General features: G+C 39.7%; 1 protein-coding gene across 2 annotated transcripts in view; it reads right to left on the bottom strand.

Annotated features, from left to right (window-relative positions):
• Window positions 1-26,170, bottom strand: part of HTR2A (5-hydroxytryptamine receptor 2A) — a 64,825-nt gene extending 38,655 nt beyond the window's left edge. The window contains exons 1-3 of one of the 2 annotated variants that reach the window (XM_010358103.2): window positions 25,768-26,170; window positions 24,589-25,332; window positions 21,499-21,699 (exon numbers count right to left, since the gene is read on the bottom strand). In XM_010358103.2, coding sequence (XP_010356405.1) covers window positions 21,499-21,699; window positions 24,589-25,000 — 613 coding nt within the window. In that variant the 5' untranslated portion in view covers window positions 25,001-25,332; window positions 25,768-26,170. The remainder of the gene's footprint in view (window positions 1-21,498; window positions 21,700-24,588; window positions 25,333-25,767) is intronic. The other variant, XM_010358104.2, reaches the window with a different exon arrangement.
• Between the last annotated feature and the right edge of the window lie 1,088 nt (window positions 26,171-27,258).

The raw sequence follows: 27,258 nt of genomic DNA, 5'->3' as shown, positions 1-27,258 counted from the left end.
AATTCAATATGTATTAAAATATTCTTATTAAGAAGTGTTAGAAAAATAAAACTTCATGAACATCTTTTAAAATTTCCGGATACATTATTAAATAAACAGTGACTGGACTCATGGTGATAAAGTAGCTTAAGGAATCTGAAGAGACTAAAAAGGGAAATTAGATTAAAGGAATACAAAGTGATTGAAGTAGATACGTCACCAAAAGCACAAGCAAAAAAAAGGAAAATAGATAAACCGGACTTCATCATTATTAAACACCTTTGTGCATCAAAGGATATTACCAAGACAGTGAAAAGACAACCTACAGAATGAGAAAAAATATTTGTAAGTCATATGTTTGATAAGGGTTTAACATCCAGAACATAAAGAATTTCTGAAACTCAACAAAAAGATAAAACAGCCCAATTAAAAATTGGGCAAAGAATTTGAATAGAGATTTCTTCAAAGAAGATATACAAATGACCAACAAGCACATGAAATGATCAACCTTGGTAGTCATTAGGGAAATGCAAATCAAAATCACAATGAGATAACCACTTCTCACATGCTGTGATGGCTATAATAAACCAAAGGAAAATATTGTTGAGGACTTGGAGAAATCAGAACACTTGTATGTTGATGGTGGGAGTGTAAAATCATACAGATGCTGTAGAAAAGTTTGACAGTTCATCAAAAAGTTAAAGGTAGAACTATCATATGGCCTAGTAATTCTACTCCTAGGTATATATCCCAAAGAATTAAAAACAAGGACTCAGTTATTAATATGCCAATGCTCTGAATTGTAACATTATTCAGAATAGTCAAAAGCAGAAACAATCCACGTATCCAACAGATGAATCAATAAAATGAGGTACATATATATAATGAAATATTATTCAGCCATTAAAAAATGAAGTTCTGATATGTACTATACTACAGACCCTGAAAACAGTATGGTAAGTTAAATAAGCCAGATAGAAAGAACAAATGTTGTGTAATCGCACTTGTATAAAATACCTAGAACAGATGAATTAAGAGACAGCAGATTAGAGGTTACCAGGGAGTTGAGTTGGAAGGAGTGGGGAGTTATTGCTTAATGGTTACGGAATTTGTGAAGGTGAAAAAATTTGGAAATAGATAGTGGTGATGGTAGCACAAGATGGTGAATGTAATTTATGCCACTAAACCATTATACTTAGAAATGGTTAAAATGGCAAATTCTCTATTATATATTTTACTGCATAAAGTATATGACTTTATTTGTGACTTTTAAAAATATGAATTCTAAATTGGGCAAATATTGGGGTCTAGGTAAACGTACCTGAGATAATTACAGGCAAGTGAAACTGAAAGGACAGACTACTGTAGGGGTAGAATAAATCAGATCAAATGCTTAACTACTGTCTTGAAAATGCTACTTTATTTTTAATGGTCAAGACTAGAAACAGAATTGGAAGAACAGTTAACAGATTGTGGTATGCCAATACGAGAGAATAACTTGCAGGCATTAAAGTCACTATAAAGCCCATGTAGAAAAGCAAATACATTGACAATACAATGTTATGTGAAAGGATTAGAATATAAAACAGTATATGACATTATTGCAACTTTGCTAAGATACGTTGTATGTGGCAGACAAAATATGAAAACAGTTGTGCTAGGATTAAAACATTTCTACTACTGTTTCTTTATTGTCAATTCAGGTTTTTAGGAAAAAGGATACGTGAAAACATTGGTTTAATACCTTGTATCTCTATTAGTAATTATCTATTGTGCAAAATAACTTTGGAGATTCAGGCTAGCTTCTCTTTATTCTAGAGTTGTATCCATTATATACTGTTTTACCATGCAGATTTGTTATGTCTAAATTGGGCTGTGATTAGTGATATTACAGCTAAGCCAGGGATTTAAAGAAGTTAAAAGCTAAAGAAATTCCACAATGAGTTTTGCTTGGGATCTCACTAAATATTCTTATTTAACTCCAATATTTCAAGGTTCAACATATATAACTAAGATTATATAGTTTGAAATTAGCTTAGGAATTCAGTAGTCCAAGTTCTTTTAACAAAGGAAAAAACTGAGATATACAGCCCATGTGCTGACAAAAGCCAGACAGTAGCCAAGGTTGCCTAAGTCTTAATACTCTGCTCTTACCATTATGCCAGAGCAATTTCTTATCTATCCTCAAACTCTACATTACCAAGTAGTATAGACACATGCCTGCATGAGCTTGGTGCTAGAAGACATAACTTCAAAAGGATGCTAACTTATTGCTGTTTACTTGTACTAAATTAACTGAACCCATTATCCCTTCTGACATTGTGAGAATTACTTCAACTTAGCAGTCGTTGGACTTCAGCACATGCTAGAAGCTTAATGTGGAAGTGCAAACGCAACCTGATTCAGATTTCTTATTCCATCCTTGTGAAAAAGCTATTCCAAATCCATAATTCAGTGGGTCAATTTTGATCTGAAAAAGCGAAATCAGTAATGAAAACATTGCCTCCTTTTATGATTATTCAATTCTACTTGAAGCAAGAGACTGGAGGAAAAAGCCACCTCTTTTGGTCCATCAGTTCTCTTTTGGTCTAATTGTATTGCCTAACTATTATAGGCTGCTGAGCCACTGATCAGGCTGCTAACTAAACAGTTTTCTATCCTATACTTATCCATAATGGAAAAAGAAAATAAACAAGCAATTTGGAAAATACATTATTTAGCATTACTCTTTCAATAGGGTCTAGGCTTTAGTTTATTACACGAAGAGCCAACCCAATTTCAAAATAATTACAAAGTGTTAGTAAACTCTCCAGGTAGGCACACAGAGACATGAGTTTCAGATAACACTGCATGTATTGGTCAGGCCAATAAGAGGTTTCAGTATCTTTCCCTGCATTTTTGACACCCAACTGGCTTGGAGTATGGCTCTGTGGGTCACGTGGAAACTTAGAAGTAGAGTCTTTTGCCAACAGGACAAAAGCATCTTTATTCAGAGGCTTGCTGACAATTTTAGGTGTTGAAACGCAACAGTAGAAAATGGAATTATAGAGCTGGAAAGGATTATCAAAATGTAATTTCATTCTAGACAAATCCCGCATAAGATGTGATTTTCTGAACTGTTTCAGAAGACCGCCATGGAAATTAGTTGTGTCTTCTATTTTTCCTCTTTAAATTCTGATAAATATCTTATTAGTGGACAGTGATATCTTTAAAATATCATGGTGTTCTTTCAAATCTGAGACGGTACTTTTTTACTCTGACTAATTTGGAATGAAAACTACACTTAAGTGTAGACTTTAAATCAAAGATAATGTGAGAGAAAATTATAAGAAAGTGATGTGCACCTGCTTAAGGAAATCAGAACTGGTTATCAATGGCCAGTTTGAGCACTTATTAAGCACCTGTTTTACCAGTGGTGAGGAACTCAAAGACAAATAAGACACAGCCCCTGTCCTTGAGAGGTTAAAAATCTAGCATGCTGGATTGCATGGTTTATTTGACCACTCTATACTACTAACGGAAGTGCTAACATTAACAAGCGTATGTGCAAAAAGGATATATGAAAACATTGGTTTAATACATTGCATCTCAATTAGTAATTATTATGAAAAATAACTTTGGAGTAACAGGCTAGCTTCTCTTCTATAGTTGTATCAATTATAGACTATATTAGATAGACTTGTTATGTCTAAGTTGGACTACAATTATGATTTGTTATGTCTGTTTATTTGACCACTCTGTATACTACTAATGGAAGTGCTAACATTAACAAGTATACGTGCAAAAAGGACACATGAAAACATTGGTTTAATACCTTGCATCTTTATTAGTTTAATACCTTGCATCTCTATATACAAAAGGCCTGAAATATAAAAAAGTGTACATGCAGTATAATTCATGAGTAGATGTTAAAAGTCTGCTCCAATCCTAAACGGATAGTTTAGGCAGTGCTTCTCAGAGTGTTCCAATTTTTGGGCTTCCCATTAGTCCCTACTCAGATTCTCTGGGAATGGGCCCTGAGAATATGTATTTCCCAGTAATTATTATTATTGTTGTTATTATTTTGAGATGGAGTTTTGCTCTTGTTGCCCAGGCTGGAGTGCAATGGTGTGATCTCAGCTCATTGAAACCTCTACCTCCCAGGTTCCAGTGATTCTCCTGCCTCAGTAGCTGGAATTACAGGTGTCCACCACCATGCCCAGCTAATTTTTTATATTTTTAGAAGAGACAGGGTTTCATCATGTTGGCCAGGCTGGTCGCAAACTCCTGACCTCAGGTGATCCACCTGCCTCTGCCTCCCAAAGTGCTGGGATTACAGGCATGAGCCACCGCGCCCGGCCACTGCCATTGTTTCCTGACTTTGCCTAGAAAAGTTAGCCTTCAGAGACAAATTCTCATTCAAAGGTGAAATCATCTTCAGTTATGAGTGATTATTTTTGCTTCTATTTTACTTTCAAACTTGTCTGAGAACGGTTAGTCTGGATGTTCAGAAACACTTCACTTTCACAATTCAGTCATATTCTTGTCTTTCATTCAAATATCCCCAAACATAGGCAGGTGAGCAAGTGCTGGCTAAGGCAGTTCACTGAGGAAAGGGCTAGAGGGGGAGAGTTCTGAAGGCCATAACCAGAATCTAAAAGAAGTTCATTCCCCTGAGGAAAATTCCCTATTAACACTGTTCCCATAATTGCTTTCACTTTTATGAGAAATGTAAACAGTCAAAAATGAAACCTCATTAATATAATGAAAATATTTCTTGCTGGAATTAATAAAACTCTCTCCTGCTGAGTTTAAAGCACCAAGTTATTGAAAAGACAAAAGTGCGACTTTCAGCTTTTGCCTGACAATTGGAACGTGAAATTCTCATGGTATGTCTCTCATTCTTAGCTTCTGTCTACAACCAGCCTTGCCAAAACTATTTCCATGGAAACAGACATCAAATCTGAAAATATTGAAAAAGCTACCACGGGGATGATCATCTAAACTCATTTGCTATACTTTGCCAAGTAAGGTCGCGGGTGTAAAAAGGCGAACACGGGCTGGCATCCTAGTATAAAAATGACTTTACTATCAGGGAAAAACCACAAGGGCCTCTCAGGGAACCATGTTTCTTCCTTCTATTTCCCTATCCCTCTTTTGTTTCTTTTTCCCTGCCTTCTCATTTATTCATTCGTTCCTTCACCCAATATAATCGAGTTCCTATTTATGGTTAAATACATGTACACATACTTGTTTTCTCCCTTGTAGGTCAGGAATACTGATGCATGGTTTTCAGAGAGAAACCAATAGATACTCTCTGGCATTCTATCTAGGAAGCATCTCTGTTTAAACAGATACAAACAATGGAAGGGTAAGGTTGGTGTCTTTGCCATCCCTGGCATCTAACACAAAATGGCTCCATCAACATTAGGAATCCTGATGCCTGAACAGAATGGTTGGAGCTACAGTAGAACTCTTGAGGACTGGTATAGGAAATGTGTTGGAGAGTTAGAGTAGCTGAGAAACACAAAAGGAACCTCTTTTCCTTTGAGTAAAGAAGTCACAGGTGTGTGGTTGGGGAATTCAGAAGACTGCGCCTAAGGTAGAAATAGTAGACATAAAACCACAGTGCTTGAAGCACAGCGAATAAATGAGGATCAACTCTCTTTATACCAGACAGGATTGAATATCTTCTCTCAGATGAAACAACTTTAATACATAACTGCCCTTATCAAAGACAAATGGATTAATTGGTCTATTAGAAAAAGAAAGAACACCTCTGAGTAGACAGACCTTTGATTTCTGTAACAACTGGGTTATCTCCAAAAGTTCTTTATTAAATGTATAATCTGAGTGGTTTCCTTGAATCATCTGTACAGTGGGAATTAATTGCACAATGTATAAATGATGGGAATGTAGCCTGCAAATGTCACTCATATAAACCTTTATAGTTCATTTGGGATTTAAAAAAGTTTGAAATATGAAAAGGAATCATGAATCCACCCCCACAGAAAATAGGGAAAGGTAGGAGAAAAATCAATTCCCATTTTTAAAGACCTTTTAAAAAGCAGAGAATCGCAAGCATTTATGATTGTTACCCTAAAGGTTCTTACTGACACATGCTAATATAAATTGAGCAAAAGGTTTTGTTCATCTTTACATGTCACTATAGCTAATGGTTCTAACTCATGAAATCAGTAATTAATAATTAAAATGAATTTTAAAAGACAGCAGATAATTGGCTTTGAAGACATCACTTTTTAAAGTGCCACTATACTTCATGTTTCTCAGCTCCTCCTGGTTAAAACAAAAGCTATTATAGACGCTTAAACAGGGCCCTAGAATTCAAGGAAAGGTCAGAAAAATGCTGCGTTCTGAAATGAGCCAAGGAAGATCAACATAAAATGGATGAAAATATTCACCTACAGAAATCTTCCTAGAAGTGACTCTTCAGAAGAAACGTTTTGAAAATGTTTCTGATTAAAAACGTGGCTCCCTGTTCATCCAGGACTCCAAAACAGCTCTCCAAAAGTAACCAAAAACAAATACCCACCGCACAACTAGAGAAAGCAGGTGATCATTTTGGAACTGTAATAGTAATATATGTTATAACAATTTTCATGATTGACAAGAAATACTGAAAAAGATGAGTATAACAGCTAAAAAGTCTTCAGCATTCTTTCCAGGGGAGGAAGACATTCTGATTTTAGAATACCGATCTTGCTTATCTAATCACAAATATCCCTAGAGTGGAAAATGGTGATTCATCAATGTTATAGAGTTACAAAAATATCCTTTAAAGAACATCTAAGTTCATATATCTCAATCTGTTGCTTATCAAGCCATATCATAATGTCTTTTTTCCATATTCTATCTTCAAAAGTTCTGGCCTATTCTCCATTTTCACTGTTGAAATTCTGCCCATCTTTCAAGGTTCAACTCAAGCATCTCTCTCTTGACACAACCATCTTGGATCCCCAATTTTTGCCAGAGTTCTCTGCATTTTTATTATAATGGCAGATTCTGCTTTCTCTTAGAGTTAGCAGTTTCTCCATTCAGTTGCTAGCCATTTGCTGTGTGCTTGTATTTAGATTCATAATTTTAACAAAAGTTCATGAGAATGTATCTGTCAAACCCTTTTGCTAGATGCTTTTTGTTCACTGAATCCTCACTGTGTCCCCCATATGCTTGTATAGTCCGTTATCCACTGTGGACCCTTACTAACTTTGCACTACCATTTAGTATGACCAGCTGAGAAGATTCTCTTATCAGAAAGGTGTGTCCCCTGCAGGTGAATGGATCCAGGAAAATGGGTTCCTATTACATTCATTTTAAATAAGTGAGTTTATTGTAATTTGAGTCATATAAGCCAACTTCCCAGAGTGCAATCATCTCTGGATGAAGGGGAAAACATAGTAATCTAAACTTAAGTTGATGCCTAGACTGTGAAATGTGGGGACTCCACTAATGAGTAGCCATTAGGGTGAGACCCATGAGGCCTCTAGAAGCTGTATTATATCCCTTCTTAAATATATTTTCCAAAAGCATCAAATTTAAAGAACAACAACAACAAAACTGCCCTGAGATGATATGTGTATTCCTCTATGGCAGAACTCAGATGAGAACGATTCTTGCAAGCTTCCCAAAGAAATCTCAATCTGAAACTAAAGCTCACCAGCTTGGTGGAGCAGGCGGAGTTGGGGAGAAATTCAAAATAAATCAACAGCTCAACAGCTCTTTTTTTTTTTTTAAACAGACCTTACTAACTAGGCTTTTCTAATTACAACATGGTGGTATTAAGTAGACAAACAAAAGTAGTTTATTCTTATATAAAGGTTAGGCTTTTATTTAAAGTACCGTATGGGGAAAGTAACCTAAAACTTTTGAAACCAAGGGCATAAGGAAACAATTTTTTTTTTTAAAGTGCCTGCAGAGTCAGACTCCAGAAACTAATTTTTGTATGCAGTCAAACCTGGATAGGCATTTTCTATTATATAGTTTGTACTCAAGATGAAGTACATTTTCCACTTTGCTTTCCATTCCTTGCTCTCTGAAAATTTGTGACCTAGTATGGGAATAAACTAATGATTATAATTGAATATGTGAAAAGATAGAGATATGGAGGGGTTTTGGAAGAATCAAAGCAGACCAAGTACCTCCTTTATAGAGGAAAGGGGAAATGTGAAGGCTTTCTGAAAGAGGTGATACCAAAATCATAGGAAAGTAGAAAAGTAGAAGGCAGCTAGGCAAGAGGATGAGGAGACTTTTCAAGTAGAAGATTAAAAAATGGAAGTGTAGGAGTGAAATGACATGAGAATGATGGGAAATTTATTGTAGCTGGAGAATAAAAGGTGAGGCAATACACGGTAAGAGATGAAATAGAGGTATGGACCAGGACCTTATTTATGGGGACTTCATGCCTTTCATTAAAGGATCCGTACTTTATGGGGCAAGAGAGACACTGAAGAGTTTCAATCAGAAGAGTGATTTAGTTAAACCTGTTTCATAAGGCAGGGAATGAGAGCAACCATCCTGTGGACAGGGCAATGTCTGCAGTAGCACCAGAGAGAGATGATGAGGGCTGACTGGGAGGAGAAAACTGATCTAGGGAACAGTGAATAAGTTAAAAACAAAAGAACCACTCAACTGCTTGCATGTGGAGGTGAGGAAGAGGAGAGGAATTCTGTGAGTCTAATGGGCTGAGTAGATGTTGATGGCCAATGCTAAGACAGACTTCAGGAGAAGAAACAGGTAGACAATGAGTAGAAATTTTCACCTGAGAAGTCTGGGGGACTTCTGGCTACAAGTGTCCATCAAGTAGTTGGATGCAGGGGGTTGAAGCCCTAGGAAGCACTTCATGCTAGGATGTGGATTAAGCAGTTTGTCAGTGTTCTACTAGCTGAACCCATGAAAAGAAAAAGGACCCAGCAGAAGCAAGAATAAAAAATGAGAAGGTAGAGAATGGGTCCCTGGAGGATATTACCATTTAAGGAAGAAAAGAAAAGGAGTCTGCAAAAGCCACAGAGGAAGAAGATCTAGGGAGTGGGAAGGAGCTGAGGAAGAAGATAGATGTGAAGACATCAATCCACAGAATCAAAAAAATTGGATTAAACAGTAACAGTAGATAATTGTGTGCATATATGTGTATGTATACACATACGATTCTGTTTTTGTAGACCAAGATAGTATGTGAGCACAGGTTTATACTACCTCACCCCTAAAATTCTGTTTAATGATACAAAAGAATAAAAACAGAATTCCCAAAAAGAAAATGTCATTTTATTAGTATTTTTTAAATGATGGCAGAATTTCTGGAAGAGAGCAGATGGGATCTGGTTTAGAGGGAAACAGAACTTGAAGAAAGGACAAAAATGAATACAAGAAACTGCAGTAAATGTCAGCAGGGTTTTGAGGAATCGGCATGAAAGGCAGGATCAAAGGATATACACAGGGATGGGAATTGAGGGGCATTCTCCAAGGGCTGAAATCTGAGGGAGCTTTGCTTGGCAGTGCTCCTCTCCTGCCTATGCTCTGCGCTGGGGAGGAACAGCATAGTTCAAGGTTAATGCAAGAGCTGTGGGTGCTGATCCGGAGAGCCAGAGAGGGATGAAGGATAACTTCACTTTTATTCTCTATAGTCCTGAGCTGTTTGATTCTTTCATGTTGAGAATGTATTTGTGTATTACCTGAATAAATTATTGAAATAGTCTTTTGGATTCAACTGGAAATGCAGAAGGCCTTGGTGATCTTGACAAGAACAATAAAAGGGAAGGAGGCTGCAGACAATGTTGCTTTAAGATATGAATGAGAGGTGACAAAATGGAAAAAGCAAGGGCAAAATCTTGAGGAAATTAACACAAGTTGAAGAGAGATGGAGAGAAATCAAATTCTCGGGAAGGACAGGAGGTAGAGACAGGAAGTACAGAAGATCAGGGGTACAACTGGATGATGGGAGTAGAAAAAAACAATTGTGCATGATGGTCTTTTCTTGGGGAAGAATGGGAAATGGTTATCTGCCTTAGACAGTGGCAATCAAAGGCTACAAAAAGGATCTAAGTAGAAAAATCTAAAAAAATCGACTACCTGGCACAGTGGCTCATGCCTGTAATCCCAGCACTTTGAGAGACTGAGGTGGGAAGGTTGCTTGAGCCCAGGAGTTCAAGATCAGCCTGGGCAACACATTGAAAGCCCATCTCTACAATAAATACAAACAGCCAGATGTGGTGATGTGCACCTATATTCCCAGCTACACGGAAGGCTGAGATGGGAGTATCTCACGAGCATGGGAGACTGAGGCTGCAGGAAACCATGATCACACCCCTGCATTCTAGCCTAGGTGACAGGTAAGACCTTATATCAAAAAGAAAAAAAATCCAAGAACAAATTCAGGACTGATAGCAATGAAGAAGAGATTCTAGCTGAGGTTGAAAACCACAGATAGGTGTGTGCCCAATTCATGGAGTGGAATTTTCTCCAGCAGGTCTGAGTTACTTGAGTATAGCAACAGTAAAGGCTGGTTTGTCAGAGCCATCCTGGTTGGGATTTGGTTAGGCCAATGAAGGAGTAGGATACTAGGACACAGAGGATGCTGGTGATAATAAACTGATCAGAGGATCCACCTTAGCTCCTCGCATGGTGACGATTCCTATCTTTTAGCCCAGAAAAGACTGATCTGGAGAGAGTGGAAGCCTCAAGAGCATACAGCCTCCTGACGCAGACCAAGGGCAGGGAGTGGGCATGAAGGGGCAGCATGCAGATGTTGTTCCTCTGCTTTAAATAGCCAGAAGCAACACAAATCCCCTGTCCCTTCTCTTCCTCTTAGAAAGAATATTTAGCAAATGAATAAAGAAATTCATAGTCCATAAGCCAGGCCAAATCAACAGACTAACAAAGAATAAAGCACTTCCGGCCGGGCATGGTGGCTCACGCCTATAATCCCTGCACTTTGGGAGGCCGAGATAGGCGGATCACCTGAGGTCAGAAGATTGAGACTAGCCTGACCAACATGGTGAAATCCCGTCTCCAATAAAAACACAAAAATTAGCTGGGTGTGGTGGCGGGTGCCTGTAATCCCAGCTACTCGGGAGGATGAGGCAGGAGAATCACTTGATCCTGGGAGGTGGAGGTTGCAGTGAGCCAAGATGGCACCACTGCACTCCAGCCTGGGTGACAGAGTGAGACTTCATCTCAAAAAAAAAAAAACGAAAAAAAGCGCTTCTTTCTTTCTTATGACCTGATCGTTTCTTAATTATTCGCACTAGTTTCCGGTGGCTATGGAGTGTCTGTGCTGTGCTAAGTGCTGTTTTATTGAGCATGTTTTCCCAAAGCCGTAGTTGAAGTCTACCATGCAGAGAGAAGTCAGCTGCCACTCTGGCAGGCTTTCAGCTGCCTGGGTCATTAAATGACTTCTTACTCATGGGCTAACATCCTGAAGGACAGCCAAGGACGTGTCTTTCAAGAGCAGAGGTTTTTGTGATATTTTACCATATTGTACTTCTAAGTATGAGACAACTGGCCAGGCAAGGAGATGTCCCTAAATTCTCCTGCATTTGTGGGCAGAGGAGGGGAAGGGTCACTGCACTCAGGGACAAGAGAAGGGGTGGACCAAGTGGTGGCCCTGCAGATCCTTGGTTTCAGGGTAGAGACAGGCATAGATGGTCACTTGATACTTGACAGCTCTCCAGCACTGCCATACTCTAGAGACAGCAGCACTTTCTCTCAACATGGCTGTGAACATCTCTGTTCCTGAATGCCAAGCCACTCAGCTGCAGGCTGGGACAGTGCCTGGATCTCTCCCTGGACCTCTGGGGAGGGTAATGAAGCATGGCAGGGGCAAAAATAAAAGTACAACAAATGGAGGCAATTTCACTTCTTCCCCCCAGGAGAGAAAGTGAGAAGACAGAGAAACCAAAGGAGACTTGGACGAATTCAAGTTTCCGTTTGTATTCTGGTAGATGCTAGCTTACAACATGATCTCCCAGCAGTAGAAGCGAGGACAGGTAACCCAAAGCCCTTTCTGTCCTGGTTGCCTGAATAGTCTCTGACTAATCTCCATGTAAAGGAGTTGGGCATAAACCTGGAGGGTCCCAGGAGAGACAATCTCAAGTGGATTCTTCAGATCGTTTGTTTCAGGCCGTGGGGCTGGGAATGTCCTCCAGTGTAAAGGCTCACAGAACACCATCTGGTTTTGAGTCTGGTTTCCTCAGTTGATTAATTTTTTCAAGAATTTTTTTTCCCAGAAGATATGGCATCATGGGAAAATATATGTCGTTGTCATTCCTCTTGGACCTAAATGAGCATGCTATTTTTTCAACCTAAGTGCTTAGATTTTATGTAGTTACATTTGCTTATATACATTCACTTCATTCCATATAGAACTTGAGGTTGCTCATAAAAAAGAAATAAAAAATAAGACCAAAAAAAAAAAAAAAAGTGCAAAAAGTACACCAGCCAAAAGGTCTAGAAAGTAGATATATAAAGTTACATGCAATTCCAAGTATAGTAGTTTTTGGGAAATTAGAGGCTGAGTTTTGAAACCTATAAGCAACTGAAAATGATCAGAGAAGTTAAAAAAAAATGAGACAGTACTAAATCAGACAATAAAAAATATCCTTAATTAAAAGTATGCTCTGGTGAATGAGTAGATCAGTAAAAGTCAATAAACATACCTAAATACACATGGAATGCAGTAGATGACAAAGGTGGTATATGAAATCAATGGGGAAACAAATGACGTGGGGACAGTAGGTGGCCATGCAGAAAAAGATAAAATTAGATCACAGGTTAATTTCTAAATGGTTCAAAGACTTACATTTATAAAACAAAACCATAAAAGTAATGGGAGAAAACATTTAACTTTGTAGTGGAAAACGCTTTTGTAGTAATGATTCAAAATTCAGAAGCTATAAGAGAAAGGAACATTTATAAATGAGACTCCATAAATCCATGTTGAAAAAAAAACAAGTAATGTCAAGTGGCAAGTGACAAACTGGGAATATACAAGAAATCTGTGATAACACAAAGAGCTTAATCCCCTAATTAACCAATTAGGAAAAAGCCAAGAACTTTATAGACAAGAGTTCAAATTATATTGAAAACTTAACACTTACACGACAAGCATTACATTTACTTAGTCTTTAAAATAACCTCATAAAGACAAAATAAATCAGCATCTATTATGTTTTCTCACATGGCATTAGCATATGAAATAGAATCCAAGAGAGATCCATCATGCAAACAGACCATAATATAGGTACTGTTACCATCACCATTTTATCACCAGGAACCCGAGACACAGGTGAAGTAACTTGCCCAAGGTCACACAGCTTATGAGGAACAGAGCCAGGATTCACATCCAGATAGTGTGGCTCCAGACATTTTGCTTATATTCCCTAAATCCTACAGTAAAAACCATGGACAGCCAATCATAGAAAACAAAACATAAACATACCATGAAACAATGCTAAACATGAATAAACTTGAAACGATGCTAAAACCTCCATATACTAAATCAGCACACAACTACAATGAGAGCTTATTTTCACTGCCCTTCAAAGATTCCTGAAACATCTGCACTGTCTAGGAAGGTAGGATTTGAGCTGCATGAAGGCAAGAGGTTAGGTCCGGTGCCCTCAGCCTTCAGGTTAAGATTCTATGTAAGGTGTCACAGCTTGCGGGGAATGGCCCCAAATAAATGTAACACAGCTTGCCTTTCCTCCCATTACAAAAGTAATAATGCAGAAAAGACATGGTCATGTTTATCCTTGAGGGAAAAAAAATCTATTTAGACCGACAGTACTTCAAAATTACCCCATAAACTGCAAATGTATTTCTGAAATGAAATAATGTCTGGAAAAGGAATTTAAAGTGGTATCTTTGGTTGCCTGTCAGAATATGACAATGTGAAAATAGTCATTTTCACCTTTTCTGAGATACATCTTTGCTAAAGACAGGAAATAAAGTAGCTTCTATTTTCTCTTCTCATGGCATTGGCATATGGAAAAAGGATACATCATGAAGAGTCCATTATGAGAAAGGAAACCATCCTGAGGAAAGTGTGTGCTCGTTTTATAGGTTGCGGTGAAGTCACAGTTACTGCTGATCATGGGAGGTAGGTTTATGAAGGGAAAATGAAACCCATAGAGAACACCAGGATCCCTCCCTCCCCACCCCCCAGGATTATTCTTAATCCAATGCTTCAATCTCCTGTCATTGCTGCTTTACTCAGAAGCTCCCACACAGAAAACACAATTGATTTGCGATTATGTTCCTTTTCCTCAGAATTAGATGGAATCTTTGGCAGGCAGTGAAGTGACCACACCGATAATGGTGAGCAAGGGAAAAGCAGCAGTACATTTCAGGAGTACTGAGTGCAGGAAAACTTGACTAATCTATGATGTGGTTACCACGGTGAAAATTTGTCAGATCCTTGCTAACTTTGAAAGTAGGCCGCTGCATCCAAGAAGCTGTCTTTGACCCGTGATGCAGGTATAACAGCTGCATTCTGGATCATCTGAAACACTTTGGAATAAAAATATTTGTGACAGGTCGGGTGCAGTGGCTCAGGCCTGTAATCTCAGCACTTTGGGAGGCCAAGGCAAGTGGATCACAAAGTCAGGAGATTGAGACCATCCTGGCTAACACGGTGAAACCTCGTCTCTACTAAAAAAGAAAAAAAAATTAGCTGGGCATGGTGGTGGGCGCCTGTAGTCCCAGCTACTCAGGAGGCTGAGCCAGGAGAATGGAGTGAACCCAGAAGGCAGAGCTTGCAGTGAACCGAGGTCGCACCACTGCACTCCATCCTGGGCGACAGACCAAGACTCTGTCTTAAGAAAAAAAAAACAAAACAAAACACAAAACTATATAGAAATGCATAAGGAAAAAGATGACAATCCTACCATTCTTTCTAATTTAATCATCTTGATAAGTGTGAAGTCTTTTGACAGATTCTCAGCACTTGTGTGTGTATTTGTGTGTGTATGTATACATATATCTATATCCCCACATATTATCACTATATTATTAGTTTACCAGAATGAGCTCACACCATGCATACCACCCCAAAACTTGCTGTTTGCATTTAACATCATGAACATTCCTTCACTTAAATATCAAATACAGTGGTCCCCCTTATCTGAGGGCCATACATTCCAAGACCCCCCCAGTAGATGCCCAAAACCAAGGATACTAAACTTTATATAGACTTTTCTCCTGTACATGCATACCTATGATAAAGGTTAATTTATAAATAAGGCACAGTAAGAGCTTAGCAGCAGTAAGAATTAAAGTATTAGTAAATGATTGAGTAAAATAAAGATGACCGCAAGCACTATGATGCCATGGCAGTGGGTCTGATAACTGAGATGGCTACCAAGTGACTCACAGGTGGATGGCATCTGCAGTGTGGATATGCTGGACAAAGGGATCATTCACATTCTGGGTAATATGAGGCAGGATGGTGGGAGAGTTTATCCCTCTACTTGGTATGGAGGGCAATTTAAAACTTTCAAATTGTCTATTTCTTGAATTTTCCATTTAACAATTTGAGTGTGGTTAACTGGGTAAATAAAACCATGGAAAGGGAAACTGTGGATAAATGGAAACAACTGTAGTCTCAGTATTTTTAAGATCTTCAAAATATTCTGCAATTTAGAGAAAAGTGATGTATCTCAGCATAATCCAACCTTTCCATTTCTTCCATTCTGAAGAAATTGCTGCATTAAAGATCACTACATGTACTCTTGTTTTTCTATAAAATAGATTCTCTCAAGTGGAATTGGTAGGTCAAGTTTGAATAGCTTTTGCTAGATAGTCCAAGAACAAATAATTCACATTTCCACAAGCAGGGTTTTGAGAGAGGGCATGTGGTACCATATTCAGGGCAGCGCTGGCTGTTTTCACTAACTTCATTTTGCCAACTGGATAAGTGAAACATGTTACTGCGTTGTTTTAGATTATATTGCCATGACTGTTAAAGAGGCTCAACATGTTTAATAAGTTTTATTGTCCATTTCATGTTATGTTTCTGTGAATTGTCTGAAATTTTAGTTTGCTTATTCTCTCGTTGTTAGATTGTTTCCTTTTCCTCTTTTTCAATCTGTTGCTATTTGTATCTTAAGGTTATTAACCCTTGGTCTGCCGATCATATACATTGAAATACTTTGCTTACACTGATTTTAGCCACATCAAACTTATATAACTGTTTATGTATATATTTTTCTTTATGGCTTCTGCATTTTTTGACTTGCTTTAAAAGATCTACTCTGCCACTAGGTTATTTAGAAATTATTGGAAAACCTGTGACTTGGGACTCAGGGTAATGAGGAAATAACTTAATGAGATTATTTACTTTAGATATATTAATAGAAATAATGTGATGATTTGCAATGGGACTGTAATCATGAGAGCAATGGAAGAGGCCCATAACAATTCAAACTGACTGGATGGAGAAGGAAATGGAGACATTGTGCAAGTCAGCGAATGAAATAGTTCATTTAAAAAATGAGCTATTAAAATATGAATATAAGATGGAAGGGCTAAAACTGGTGTTGATTGTCACAAACGTGGGCAGGTCAAATTTCAGTATTAAAAAGGCAAAGACTAACGGATTTCGTTAAAAATAAATCTGTCCATATGTTACTTGTGAAAATGCACATAAAGCAAAGCTACAAAAAACATATTAAAAATGAAAAGATGAGAAAATAGCTTAGGGAGAGTCAAACAAAAAAGGCAGAGTAATATTAGTACCACATAAAGCAGAATTCGAGGTCCCAAACCTGTCCTTGGGATCAGGGAGATAAAAAGCAGTTGGTGAGAGGGTACCAAGGTAGCCAGGATGTTAAGAAGTTAAGATTGTGGAATGAAGGGAAGAGCAAGAAAGCAAGATAACACTATGAGCTACCTTTCTGCTGAGGCAATTGCCAGTTTGTTGATCGAACAGATTGAGAGACTGAATAGCTAAAGAGAATTAGCAGTAGTCTTACGATGTTGAGGATATAAAACTTGAAGTTCAGGGCTCCTCAAAATGGAGAACACGTCAGGCTTTCATCTGGGATCACGAAAAAATACATCCTAGGTGTAAAGGCAAACTGGAAATAGACTGGTTTTTATAAGAACCTTCCCTTAAATAAACTCAATCCCTTATTGGATTAAGGGGACCTGTGCTTACTTTAACTGCTGCTAATGCTAAAAGACTCCACTCTGAGAAAGACAGCATCAACAAAACATCCAAACATTTTATTCCAGTGTCCAGTATTCAATTAAAAAGAATTACCAGGCATACACAGTACTCAATTTAAAAAAATTACCAGACATACCAACAGACAGAATGAAGAAATAAAACCCACAACTCAGAAAAGAGAAGTCCCTAGGTTATCCCACAACCCAGAAAACAGATATCCAGATACTTGTGATTAATATTTAAGAAAATAGATGAAAACATGAAGAATTATTCTAAAAACCTGGAATCTATAAAGGATTAAATGAAAAAATCTAGAACTAAAAGTGTAGGAATTAAAATTAAGAAAGCAAGAGATGGGTCTTAAGCAGATTAGAAGTAGCTGATGAGAGGACTAGAAACAGAAGAAGAAAAGTCAGTAAAGCTATCTAAAGAAATAAGAGAAGAAAAATGTAGAAAATGTGGAAGTGTTTAACACTGCATATTTTCACTCATATGTGGGAGCTGAATGATGAGAACACATGGACACATGGCGGGGATCAACACACACTGGGGCCAGTTGTGGGGGGAGAGGAGGTGGGAAGGTTAGCATCAGGAAGAATAGCTAATGGAGGCTGAGCTTAATACCTGGGTAATGGGATGATCTGTGCAGCAAACCACCATGGCACATGTTTACCTATGTAACAAACGTGCACATCCTGCACATGTACCCCTGAACTTAAAAGTTGAAGAAAAAAGCAAAAAAAAAAAAAAAAAAAAAAGTACAAGTGTTCGAGTTATAAGGAACTTGGGTAAAAGGTTTAGCATACATGAAATTGGAGTCCCAGACATGAGGAAGAGAGAGAATGGGGCAGAAGCAATATTTGAAAAGATGATGGCCAAGAGTTTTCTCAAAGTGACCAAAGTCACAAGTTTAAGAATCAATACATATACCATGCAGGATAAAAACAAAAACTAATTCACAATTAAGTACATCATAGTAAAGCTGGTAAAATAGAGACTGAATATTCTGAAGCAGCAGGGCATGGCACAAGGTGATGGTTCTGAAGGAATAACAATAAGACTGACAGCTGGGTTCTTATGAACAAAAAACATAAGCCTGAAATGTTGGATTTGCCACCTATGAAGTGCAGGAAAATAGATGACCGTCAACCTAGAATTCTATACTGAGCGAAAATGTGTTTGAAATGAAAGCAAAATAAAGATGCCTAGGATAAGAAAAACAGAAAAAAAATACATGATATTCTAGAGAAAATTCTTCAGGAATGAGGAACCCAGGCAAAATCATGAAAGTGAAGAAAACAATAAACAGCAACAGGGGTTAATATGTGAGAAATACTGCATAGAATGGCTATAATGATGTCTTATGGGTTAAAAAAAAAAGACATTTAGTAAACAGGGAAAAACCCAAAAGACAACAGGGATAGATGGAGTTAAAAGGTTCTAAAGTTTTTGCACTAACCAAGAAGTGTTACAAGTAATAATTTGTTTTAGACTCTAAGGTCAATAAGGAATGTTGTAATCATTAAAGTAATTTAAAACAATGGATAAAAGCTCATAAAGGGGAATGATGGATTGACAATTCTTGATGAGTCCAAAAGAAGGTAAGAATGAAAAGAAACTAGAATATAGAACAAAAAGGAAAATAGAAAGCAAATTGTAAGATAACAGATTTAAACCCAAATATGAGTTAACATTATATGTAAAAGGACTAAATACTCCAACTAAAAGACAAAGATTGGGTTAAAAATAAAACTTTATATGCTGCTTATAGGCTAACACTTTAAAGTCACAAAAGGTTTGAAAGTAATAGGATGAAATAAGATATATCCAAAAATGATAATAAAAAGAAAATTAACTATACTAAGATCAAATAGATATTAAGCCAAGAAGCATCACTAGATATAAAGTGGGACATTTAATGATAAAAGAATCAATTGTCTTTGCCTACCTTACTGTGAGAGATCTTTGAATGCATATCTTCTTCATCTTGGTCTATGCGGTGCCAAGCACATAATAGATGCACATTACAAGACTGGCCAAATGTGGGCACAGTAATCCCAGCACTTTGGGAGGCTAAGGTGGGTGGATCACCTGAGGTCAGGTGTTCGAGACTAGCCTGGCCAATATGGAGAAACTTCATCTCTACTAAAAATGCAAAATTAGCTGGGTGTGGTGGCACATGCATGTAATCCCAGCTACTCAGGAGACTGAGGCAGGAGAATCGTTTGAACCTCAGAGGCGGAGGTTGTGGTGAGCCGAGATAGTGCCATTGCACTCCAGCCCGGGCAACAAGAGTGAAACTCCGTCTCAAAAAACACTAGCCAAATGGATGGATGAATGATCCCTGCCCAGCACCACCATAGCCATTCCAGCCTGCCTGCCTCCTGTGGCGATAGTCTGCTTCTGGCTCTTGCTGGCTATCTTTTGGGCAGTGGAAAGAGCATGGGATTTGGACTCCGACTGACCCATATTGACTCCTGATTATAAGCGATATCATCCTGTGCAACTGAGTTCTCTGCAGCTGATTTTCTTTAAGGGGCTTTGTATACTACTGGGTCTGTATTCAGTGCTCAGAAACTGTTACCTTACTATTGTTGATACCATGAAGCTTGAATGAGATGGGGGAGTCAGTGTGGCTGAGGAAAAGATGGTTGACCTTCTCAGCATTTGTCTCACCGGTGGCACAGTATATTGGGGTAAGACTATGGACAGTGTATCAGGGTAAAAATAAATAGCTTCATTTGCTCCCTTTCCATTATATTCTTGATTCTCCTACTTATCACACTGACCACCCTGAAAACCTGTCTCAGTGGTCTTCAACTCTGACTGCTCCTTAGAATCACCTGGCCTCACCCTAGGCCATTAAATCAGAATGTTCCCCAGGAGTATTTTATGTGTAACTGGGAATGAGTGGTTACTGGCCCTTCACTTTCTTGCTCCTAGTAGAATGAGTTCAACTTGCACAGTCCCAGAAACTACAAGCATTTTCTAGGAGCAAAAACTGTTTCCTAAGGACGGTACAGAAAGAACAGGGCTTGGTGCTGGAAGTTTAGAGTCCTAGTCTTGCTGCAAGTTGGAGATATGACCCAACAAGCCACAATACCTCTGTACTCTGGTTCCCTCATTTATCAAATAAGCACCATAGAATCTTCTATCTCCAACTGTAATGGGAAATTTACAACAGAATGTAGGTAAGACTTTTTAAACATTTGAAAGTGACACAAGTGTGATTTGTTAGTGTTTCCATCAGATGTTCCCATCAGACTTCAATAGAATCCTCATTGTGCTGCTTACTGGCTGTGGGGCTTTGCACGGCTCATCTTGCTTTTTGAATCCCAGTTTTTCCTCTTCTATAAGATGGAGCTACCTACTCTTCAAATTGCATAATAGTTCCCATTGCTAGCAGCAAAGTAAACAATGGGAACTAAAAAATACAAGATACTGTATTATTGTGTTGGCTCTTATTATTGGTACTATTATCTAATGCTGTGGATAAGCTCACTCAAGCCCTTGATTTCAAGCGGTGGAATCTCATAGTCTCTCATATTAGCAGATGCTGGCACCAGCGTGGCCAAAAGCAGGTGCAACACTCCTGCCTGACAGGCTTTTGGATTTTAAAATGAATGTCAGAATCTTTGGTTACCAACCAAGCTGCCGAGGTTGACAGGTACAATTCACTTCACTGCCTGAGACCTGCCCCCTTAGCTTCCATTCCCTTGGCTTTTCTGACTGTTAGGTGTGTGACAGAAGATCAACACTGGCAACAGATGAATGTATGTGATCAACCTAACAGAAGCGGGGTGAAATCCTTTGGTGTGTGGTATCATAAAAGGAGGAAGGTCATTAGGGACACCGGGGCAGACTGAGAAGCAGCCTTGCCCCAAAGCAAATCCTGGCACTTCCCTCTGGCCCACCTTTTCCCTCCAAGCTTCAGCACGTGGGACCTTTCTCTAGAGCCCAGAGGCTTTATGTTCTCTAGCAAAGTGGTCTGTATCTTTACGTTGACCATCAGTCCAGTGATTATGAAAGTTGAGGTCTTTGGGAAACCCAATAATTAGAGTCATGGACGTGAAAGTAAGAAATAGGGAAAACAGCACAGTTATTTCTGATTTTTTTTTGTGGCTCTACTGTTTATAGTCTTGCCTGTGCAAAGCAATACAAATTGATGTTGTCAGCCAGTGACATAAACAGATTTTTCTTTCCTGAAGCGAATCTGATAATTACGATGTTGTAACGTATCTTGTACCACCCCAAACAGTAGATTGAGGATGTCAGGTTTCAGTGCAACAAAATGGAACAAGTCTTTTCAGAAAGCACGAACTGTCATTTCAAATGAGACTCTGAAATATGTTCCCACTTACCTACTGATATGGTCCAAACAGCAATGATTTTCAGAAATGCCTTAGTTCTGGAGTTGAAGCGGCTGTGGTGGATGGGATTCTGGATGGCGACGTAGCGGTCCAGCGAGATGGCGCAGAGGTGCATGATGGAGGCCGTGGAGAAGAGCACGTCTAGGTAAATCCAGACCGCGCAAAGCTTGCTGGGCAGAGGCCACCGGTACCCTATGAGGCAGAAGGTTGGTGTCAGTGAGCAACCTTGTGCCTCCTGGAGCATGCGGATCCCTACCCTATGACAATTTCCAGCTCTGGGACGGGCACAGGTGATGGCAAAGGACAACACAATATATTTTTAGTATTTGAAAAACGAAGCCCACTGGCAACTATACTTAACTATGATAAGCTAGCATTGGCTGATGAATGCAGGGTTTGAAAATTTCTAGCGTCTGGAGTTATGTGAGTGTGGCATGGAAACTCGGATTGTCTCTCTTTGGGGGTTCTCTTTCTTCCCCCTTACACCTGGCAAAACTTTTCTTAATGGCTTTTGTCAAAAGTTGTGTTTTGGCTCCTCTTCTGGAGCACCTCTCACGCTGTACTGTCAGGATTTAGTCAAGATTCTCTGGATTGTATTTCCCTGAGGTTAATCTCACTTCTTAGTCATTATTATAACCATCCGGTCCCATACAGTGATGGCAATAAATTGCAATGGTGCGAATGACTAAATGATTACAAATTCAGATTGTGAATATGTCTATCTGTAAAAATGAAAAATAATGATCTAATAATGCTTTGGGTGCCAAACTCAAATTTAGGATATGTGTAGGGAGAGCTGAAGGCAAGGGTGAAGAAAAATAAAGGAAGGTGTCCTTGCTCTGAACTTTGTTTTAGGGAAGCATTTCTCAAACTTGAGTGAGCCTCAGACTCTGCCACGCCTCTTACTGCTGGACCTCCCTCCGGAGGTCCTGATGCAGTTAGTCTGGAGCAGGCTGTAGAATTTGCATTTGAATTAGCAAGCTCCAGGGTGATGCGGATGCTGCTGGTCCAGGGACCACGCTTTGTGAACAGCTGCTTTAGGGTGGTGGCTCTCAATCCTGGCTGCACATCAGAATCAGCTGGAGAGCTTTAGAGAAGGTCCTGATGCCTGTGCCAAATCCAGCCCAATTAAATCATCTTTGGAGGGTGGGCTGAGGTGGACATCAAATGTCAAAGCGTTTGCAAAGCCTTTTCCAAGCTCCCCAGACAATTCCAATGTAAGAGACACTGCAGGTCACCTGCTATATGAGGAAGGTTAGAGTGTGCCTTATGGACATAAAGTGTCCTGGTTTTGTGTTTTGGAGGTGGATCAAGCAGTTATATAAACTTTAATTAGTTTTGATCACAGTATAAGCAGCGGAGTTAGATCTGCCTGCATGTGAGAAAGAAAATTTAAAAGTCCACTTTTCTTATTACAGACCCACAAAGCTGAACAAACTCCAACGCAAACATACACTCTCTACCAAAATGCCACAGGAGATACTTAGACAACTAAAGAGCGTAGGTACAAGCCTAATTTACATCCATTCACTTGTATTATTTGCGAAGAGCTTGAGCTGAAATGAAAGCCTTTTCCTTTGCAGCGCCTGATGGGGGAAACCACATTCTCTCTGTTCGGAACAGATGGCCCCTCGGAGGGGTTTTCTTGGCAAGGAGGCAGCCCAGGCCTCAGTCCGTGTTTCCGATGCGGGATAAGGAGGGGGCATTTCCTTGTGGGAGAAGCCTCATGCCCCACGCCCCGTGGACTCGGGGAGGCGGGAGGAGCAGCTCAGGGAGGGGCGGGGCTCCGGAGGGAACGGACTGCGCTCAGAGCGGTGGCCGCCAGGGGGCGCCCTTGCTCCCCAAGCGGGTGACGCCTGGGGTCACCCCACCCTCCAGCCGCTGTTTTGGTTCCTGCTCTGTCACTCCTCCTACCCCCACTGGAGTTTGACCCCTAGGGGAGGGGGTTTGGGAAGGGAGAATCTTCCCCAGGATGCCGGGGAAAGGACAGGCAAATTGAATGAAATCATTCTGGTGTGGCATTTAAATGGTCAAGCGAAGGCTGGACTTGGAATGAGCTTTACCAGCTTTGTGCAAACTGGCGCCTGCTCGCCCTTGCGTACCGCCTTCCTTCTTCACACTCTCCAGGGCTGGGTTGATTGTTTTTAAATCTTAGCCCCTAAGACTTAGCCAGAAAATTTCCCCTTAAAGATAGCTATCATAACCTGTCTCTAAGCTCTGGGTGACTGCTGCTCGTGCCTGTGTCAGCAGTCACAATAGTCTCTCTCTCTTTTAAGGAGGTATCTGGCTGTATTACTCATAATTTGGAAAGAATATCACATTCTGGTCCCTTGCTGAGAGGTTTGACTGTTTCAAACTCTGTTGAGAAGAAAGCAAGATTAATCCCTTCCCATTTGTTTCCCACCCTCCTCCAAACCAGACTGGAGGAGTTTATGCATATGCAGTTTTAAAGAGTTGAGGATATAATTCAAGGCACATTTCCAAATTAGCTTCTCTGGGCAGGGAACAATTAAAACTGGAGTAATTCATTTATTCTAATGGAGACTCTGCATATTTTAACATAAAACCTACTGCACCACTAATGTCCTCCCTGCAAATGTTCCAAGGTAATTGGGAAGGCTTTATCACTCCATTAGAAGTGCTGAAAACTGTGTGACAAAGATGAAACTGTTCTGTCCTGAAGGCTGGAATATTGGTTGGGAATATAAAGGAGCAAAAATCAAGTAGATTCAGAATGACGGGTAAGTTACTGGTTTATGACTGTATCGGGGTAATTTATAAAAATGTCTACATTAAATGTACATGTTTTAAAGCACAAAACTTTCCAATGATCATTTTTGCACAGGATGTACATGTTTTAAAGCACAAAACTCTCCAGTGATCACAGGTCATAGACTGTCTGATTTTTATGTGAAATCCCATTTTAAGAGTAAAATATAAGTAACATAGTAGACCCTAGTCTATAAATAAAGCCTTCTATTTATAATTTGTTTGCCCCCTGAGCCCCATCTCATCTGCTGATGGCATGCACATGCTCTTTATTACCAGTGCGACTACAGCTGGGAAAGTAATGCCACTCACCATACAGGATGGTTAACATGGACACGGGCATGACAAGGAAACCCAGCAGCATATCAGCTATGGCAAGTGACATCAGGAAATAGTTGGTGGCATTCTGCAGCTTTTTCTCTAGGGACACTGCCATGATGACGAGTATGTTTCCAGCAATGGTTAGAATAATCACTACAGCTGTCAATAAAGCAGACCAGTTTTTTTCCTGGAGATGAAGTAAGGAGAGACACGATGGTGAGAAGCACCCTTCACAGGAAAGGTTGGTTCGATTTTCAGAGTCGACTGTCCAGTTAAATGCATCAGAAGTGTTAGCTTCTCCGGAGTTAAAGTCATTACTGTAGAGCCTGGTGTCATCATTTAATTGCATTAAGGAGTTCGTAGTTGAGCTCAAAGAAGTATTTTCTTCACAAAGAATATCCATGTCTAAGCCAGAACTTGTAGCAGATGAGGTGTGGAAGGACTAACACGTTATAGCCTCTGCTCACCATTCACCTTGATGTCCCCATGCTCTGTAACACTGAGACTGGTGTACATGCTGGTCTCCCGGGGCTGGATTTTTGTCTTCCATTATTACAATTGTTACAATGATAAAGAACCGAACTGTGGTGGCTCTTAAGTTTTCTTCATTCATAATTTTAGGAGAGTCCACTGTTTGGTTTTATTATTTTCTCGGCAAAGCGAGGACAAAAAAGCAGAATGAACTTTTAGCATAAAGGTTGCAGGTTTTTTTGAGCGTTCGGGGAGATAAATGTCCTGGACAAAGAAGAAAAGTTTTATAACTACTGGGACTCTTGTTTATATCTCATTTTGTTGGTTATGCCGTTAGTACTAGTTTAGCCACAGTATTATTAAAATAGCATGCAATCAGAAACAGCGGGGATGTACACATTCTACATTAAGGAAGTCAATTAAAAATACATCCAGTGTTAATCCCATAGTAATTGGATGTACTTTGGGTTACGGTTCTCAGCCATTCTTAGGCTGAATTGCCACAGCTGCTGTCAGGAATTTCAGCTCCCACAATGTTGCTTAGCTAATAAAAGGAAAACAAAAAAGTCTTAAGTAAAGATTAGCAGACAACTTTGCTCACTAGAAATTCTCATTGAAATGATTACATGTTGGCCAAGCATGATTTCAAACTGGAAAGAAAATTACATAGCAATAAAATATAGCGGCATGAGAACTTACATTTGTCTTCAGGGTCCACACATGAGATGCAGCGAGTCACAGAATAACAAGTGTATCTCTCACTGTAATTAAACTGGTGTCGAGTCCCCTCTTCTTGATCTTCCACCAGCATAATATGATAGTAATTTGGTTTCTGTTTTGCTGACTTCAAAAACTGCATGCAAGAGCCGAGCCAGCTCCCGCACTGCTAGGATCCTGTTGGCTTCCTCTGGCACGGCTCGGCTGGGTTCCTCCCTCGTTGTGCGGCTCGCCTCAGCAGGCACACATTTAGAAATCATTCACGAGCCCCTCAAAGTCACACAAAAGAACTGCACGGGAAAGTAGGAAGAGCTGTCTGCACCAAGGGACTCCTGGTTTCCACGGGAATGGAGTAGCTCTCTGGCTGCCTCGTTCACTTCATCAGACCTCCCTCTATGTGTATGTCATAAGCTGCAAGGTAGCAACAGCCAGGAGGGCGGATCAAATAGGCTTTTTCTTCTCCCTCTTTTTGCTACATATTAATATTGGGAAGTTTTCCTTTGCTTTTGAGAGAGAGAAACTGGAGAAATGGCCTTTCGTGCAGATTCCCATTAAGGTGGGTAAGTGGCACTGTGGTAATTTTTTAGGCTGAAGGGTGAAGGGAGAACGTAAATAAGGCTGAAAAACAGGACGTCCTGGGAGTGCTGTGAGCGTCCAGCACGTCCATCCAAAGCCAACAGTGTTTGTGTCCAGAGTGGAATTACTGACGTTGGCCACATGGGCTCAGGGTGGCCGGGCATATCTGTGGTGATAACTCTGATAAACTATTAGCACTTTTTTTATTGAATAGATATGCCATTGAAATGGCTTATTTTCTTCAGCAGAAGTATGCCACCCAGATGTTATTCAAAACCTCACATGTGGTAGGAAATAAGTTGGTTTTGCAGTACCAACTTTTTCCCCCACCAGTAATGACAGCTTGCCGTACTTGTAAAGAAAGCCCTTTCCCAAGTAGGTTTCTCAAGGAAGTAGTTCGATCTCTCTATTTTTGCAGGCATGAAAATATTTTCCTCAATAGTTGGGGTTTTCTAGAGTTCCCTCACCTTCGTTCTTCACGTTCTCCCTAGACAAATTCAGACACTCTCATGGCTTCAATATGTTTGTGGCCAAGTCTGTACCTTCATAGCTGATTATTTCCCTCAGTTCCAGACCTAAATCTCCAGCTGCCCATTGGCTCCTTCCATGGTAGCCTATGAGACCTCAACCTCAGCATCTTCCCTCACTCTCCATCCCCCTACCCTGCTCTCAGTGCTTGTTCCTACCCATTCACTTGTGTGATGGAATCACCACCTCTTCAGACAGCTGCTGTTATCTATAACTCTTCATTCTGGCTGCCAGATCCTGCTTAGTCTCCAGTGCTACCTCTGTACGCATATTTCTCACGTGTCCTCTCCTGCAGCCTGCAGCTCGTACCCTGTGGTCGAGACCTGGGCCATCCATTTCCTGGGTGGGTGCCTTAGTGTCCCCCTCACT

This window comes from Rhinopithecus roxellana, chromosome 18 (assembly GCF_007565055.1).
Source record: "Rhinopithecus roxellana isolate Shanxi Qingling chromosome 18, ASM756505v1, whole genome shotgun sequence".
NCBI classification, from domain to species: domain Eukaryota; kingdom Metazoa; phylum Chordata; class Mammalia; order Primates; family Cercopithecidae; genus Rhinopithecus; species Rhinopithecus roxellana.
Note: the sequence above shows the minus strand (reverse complement) of the source record. Positions and strands in the feature narration are given on the sequence as shown.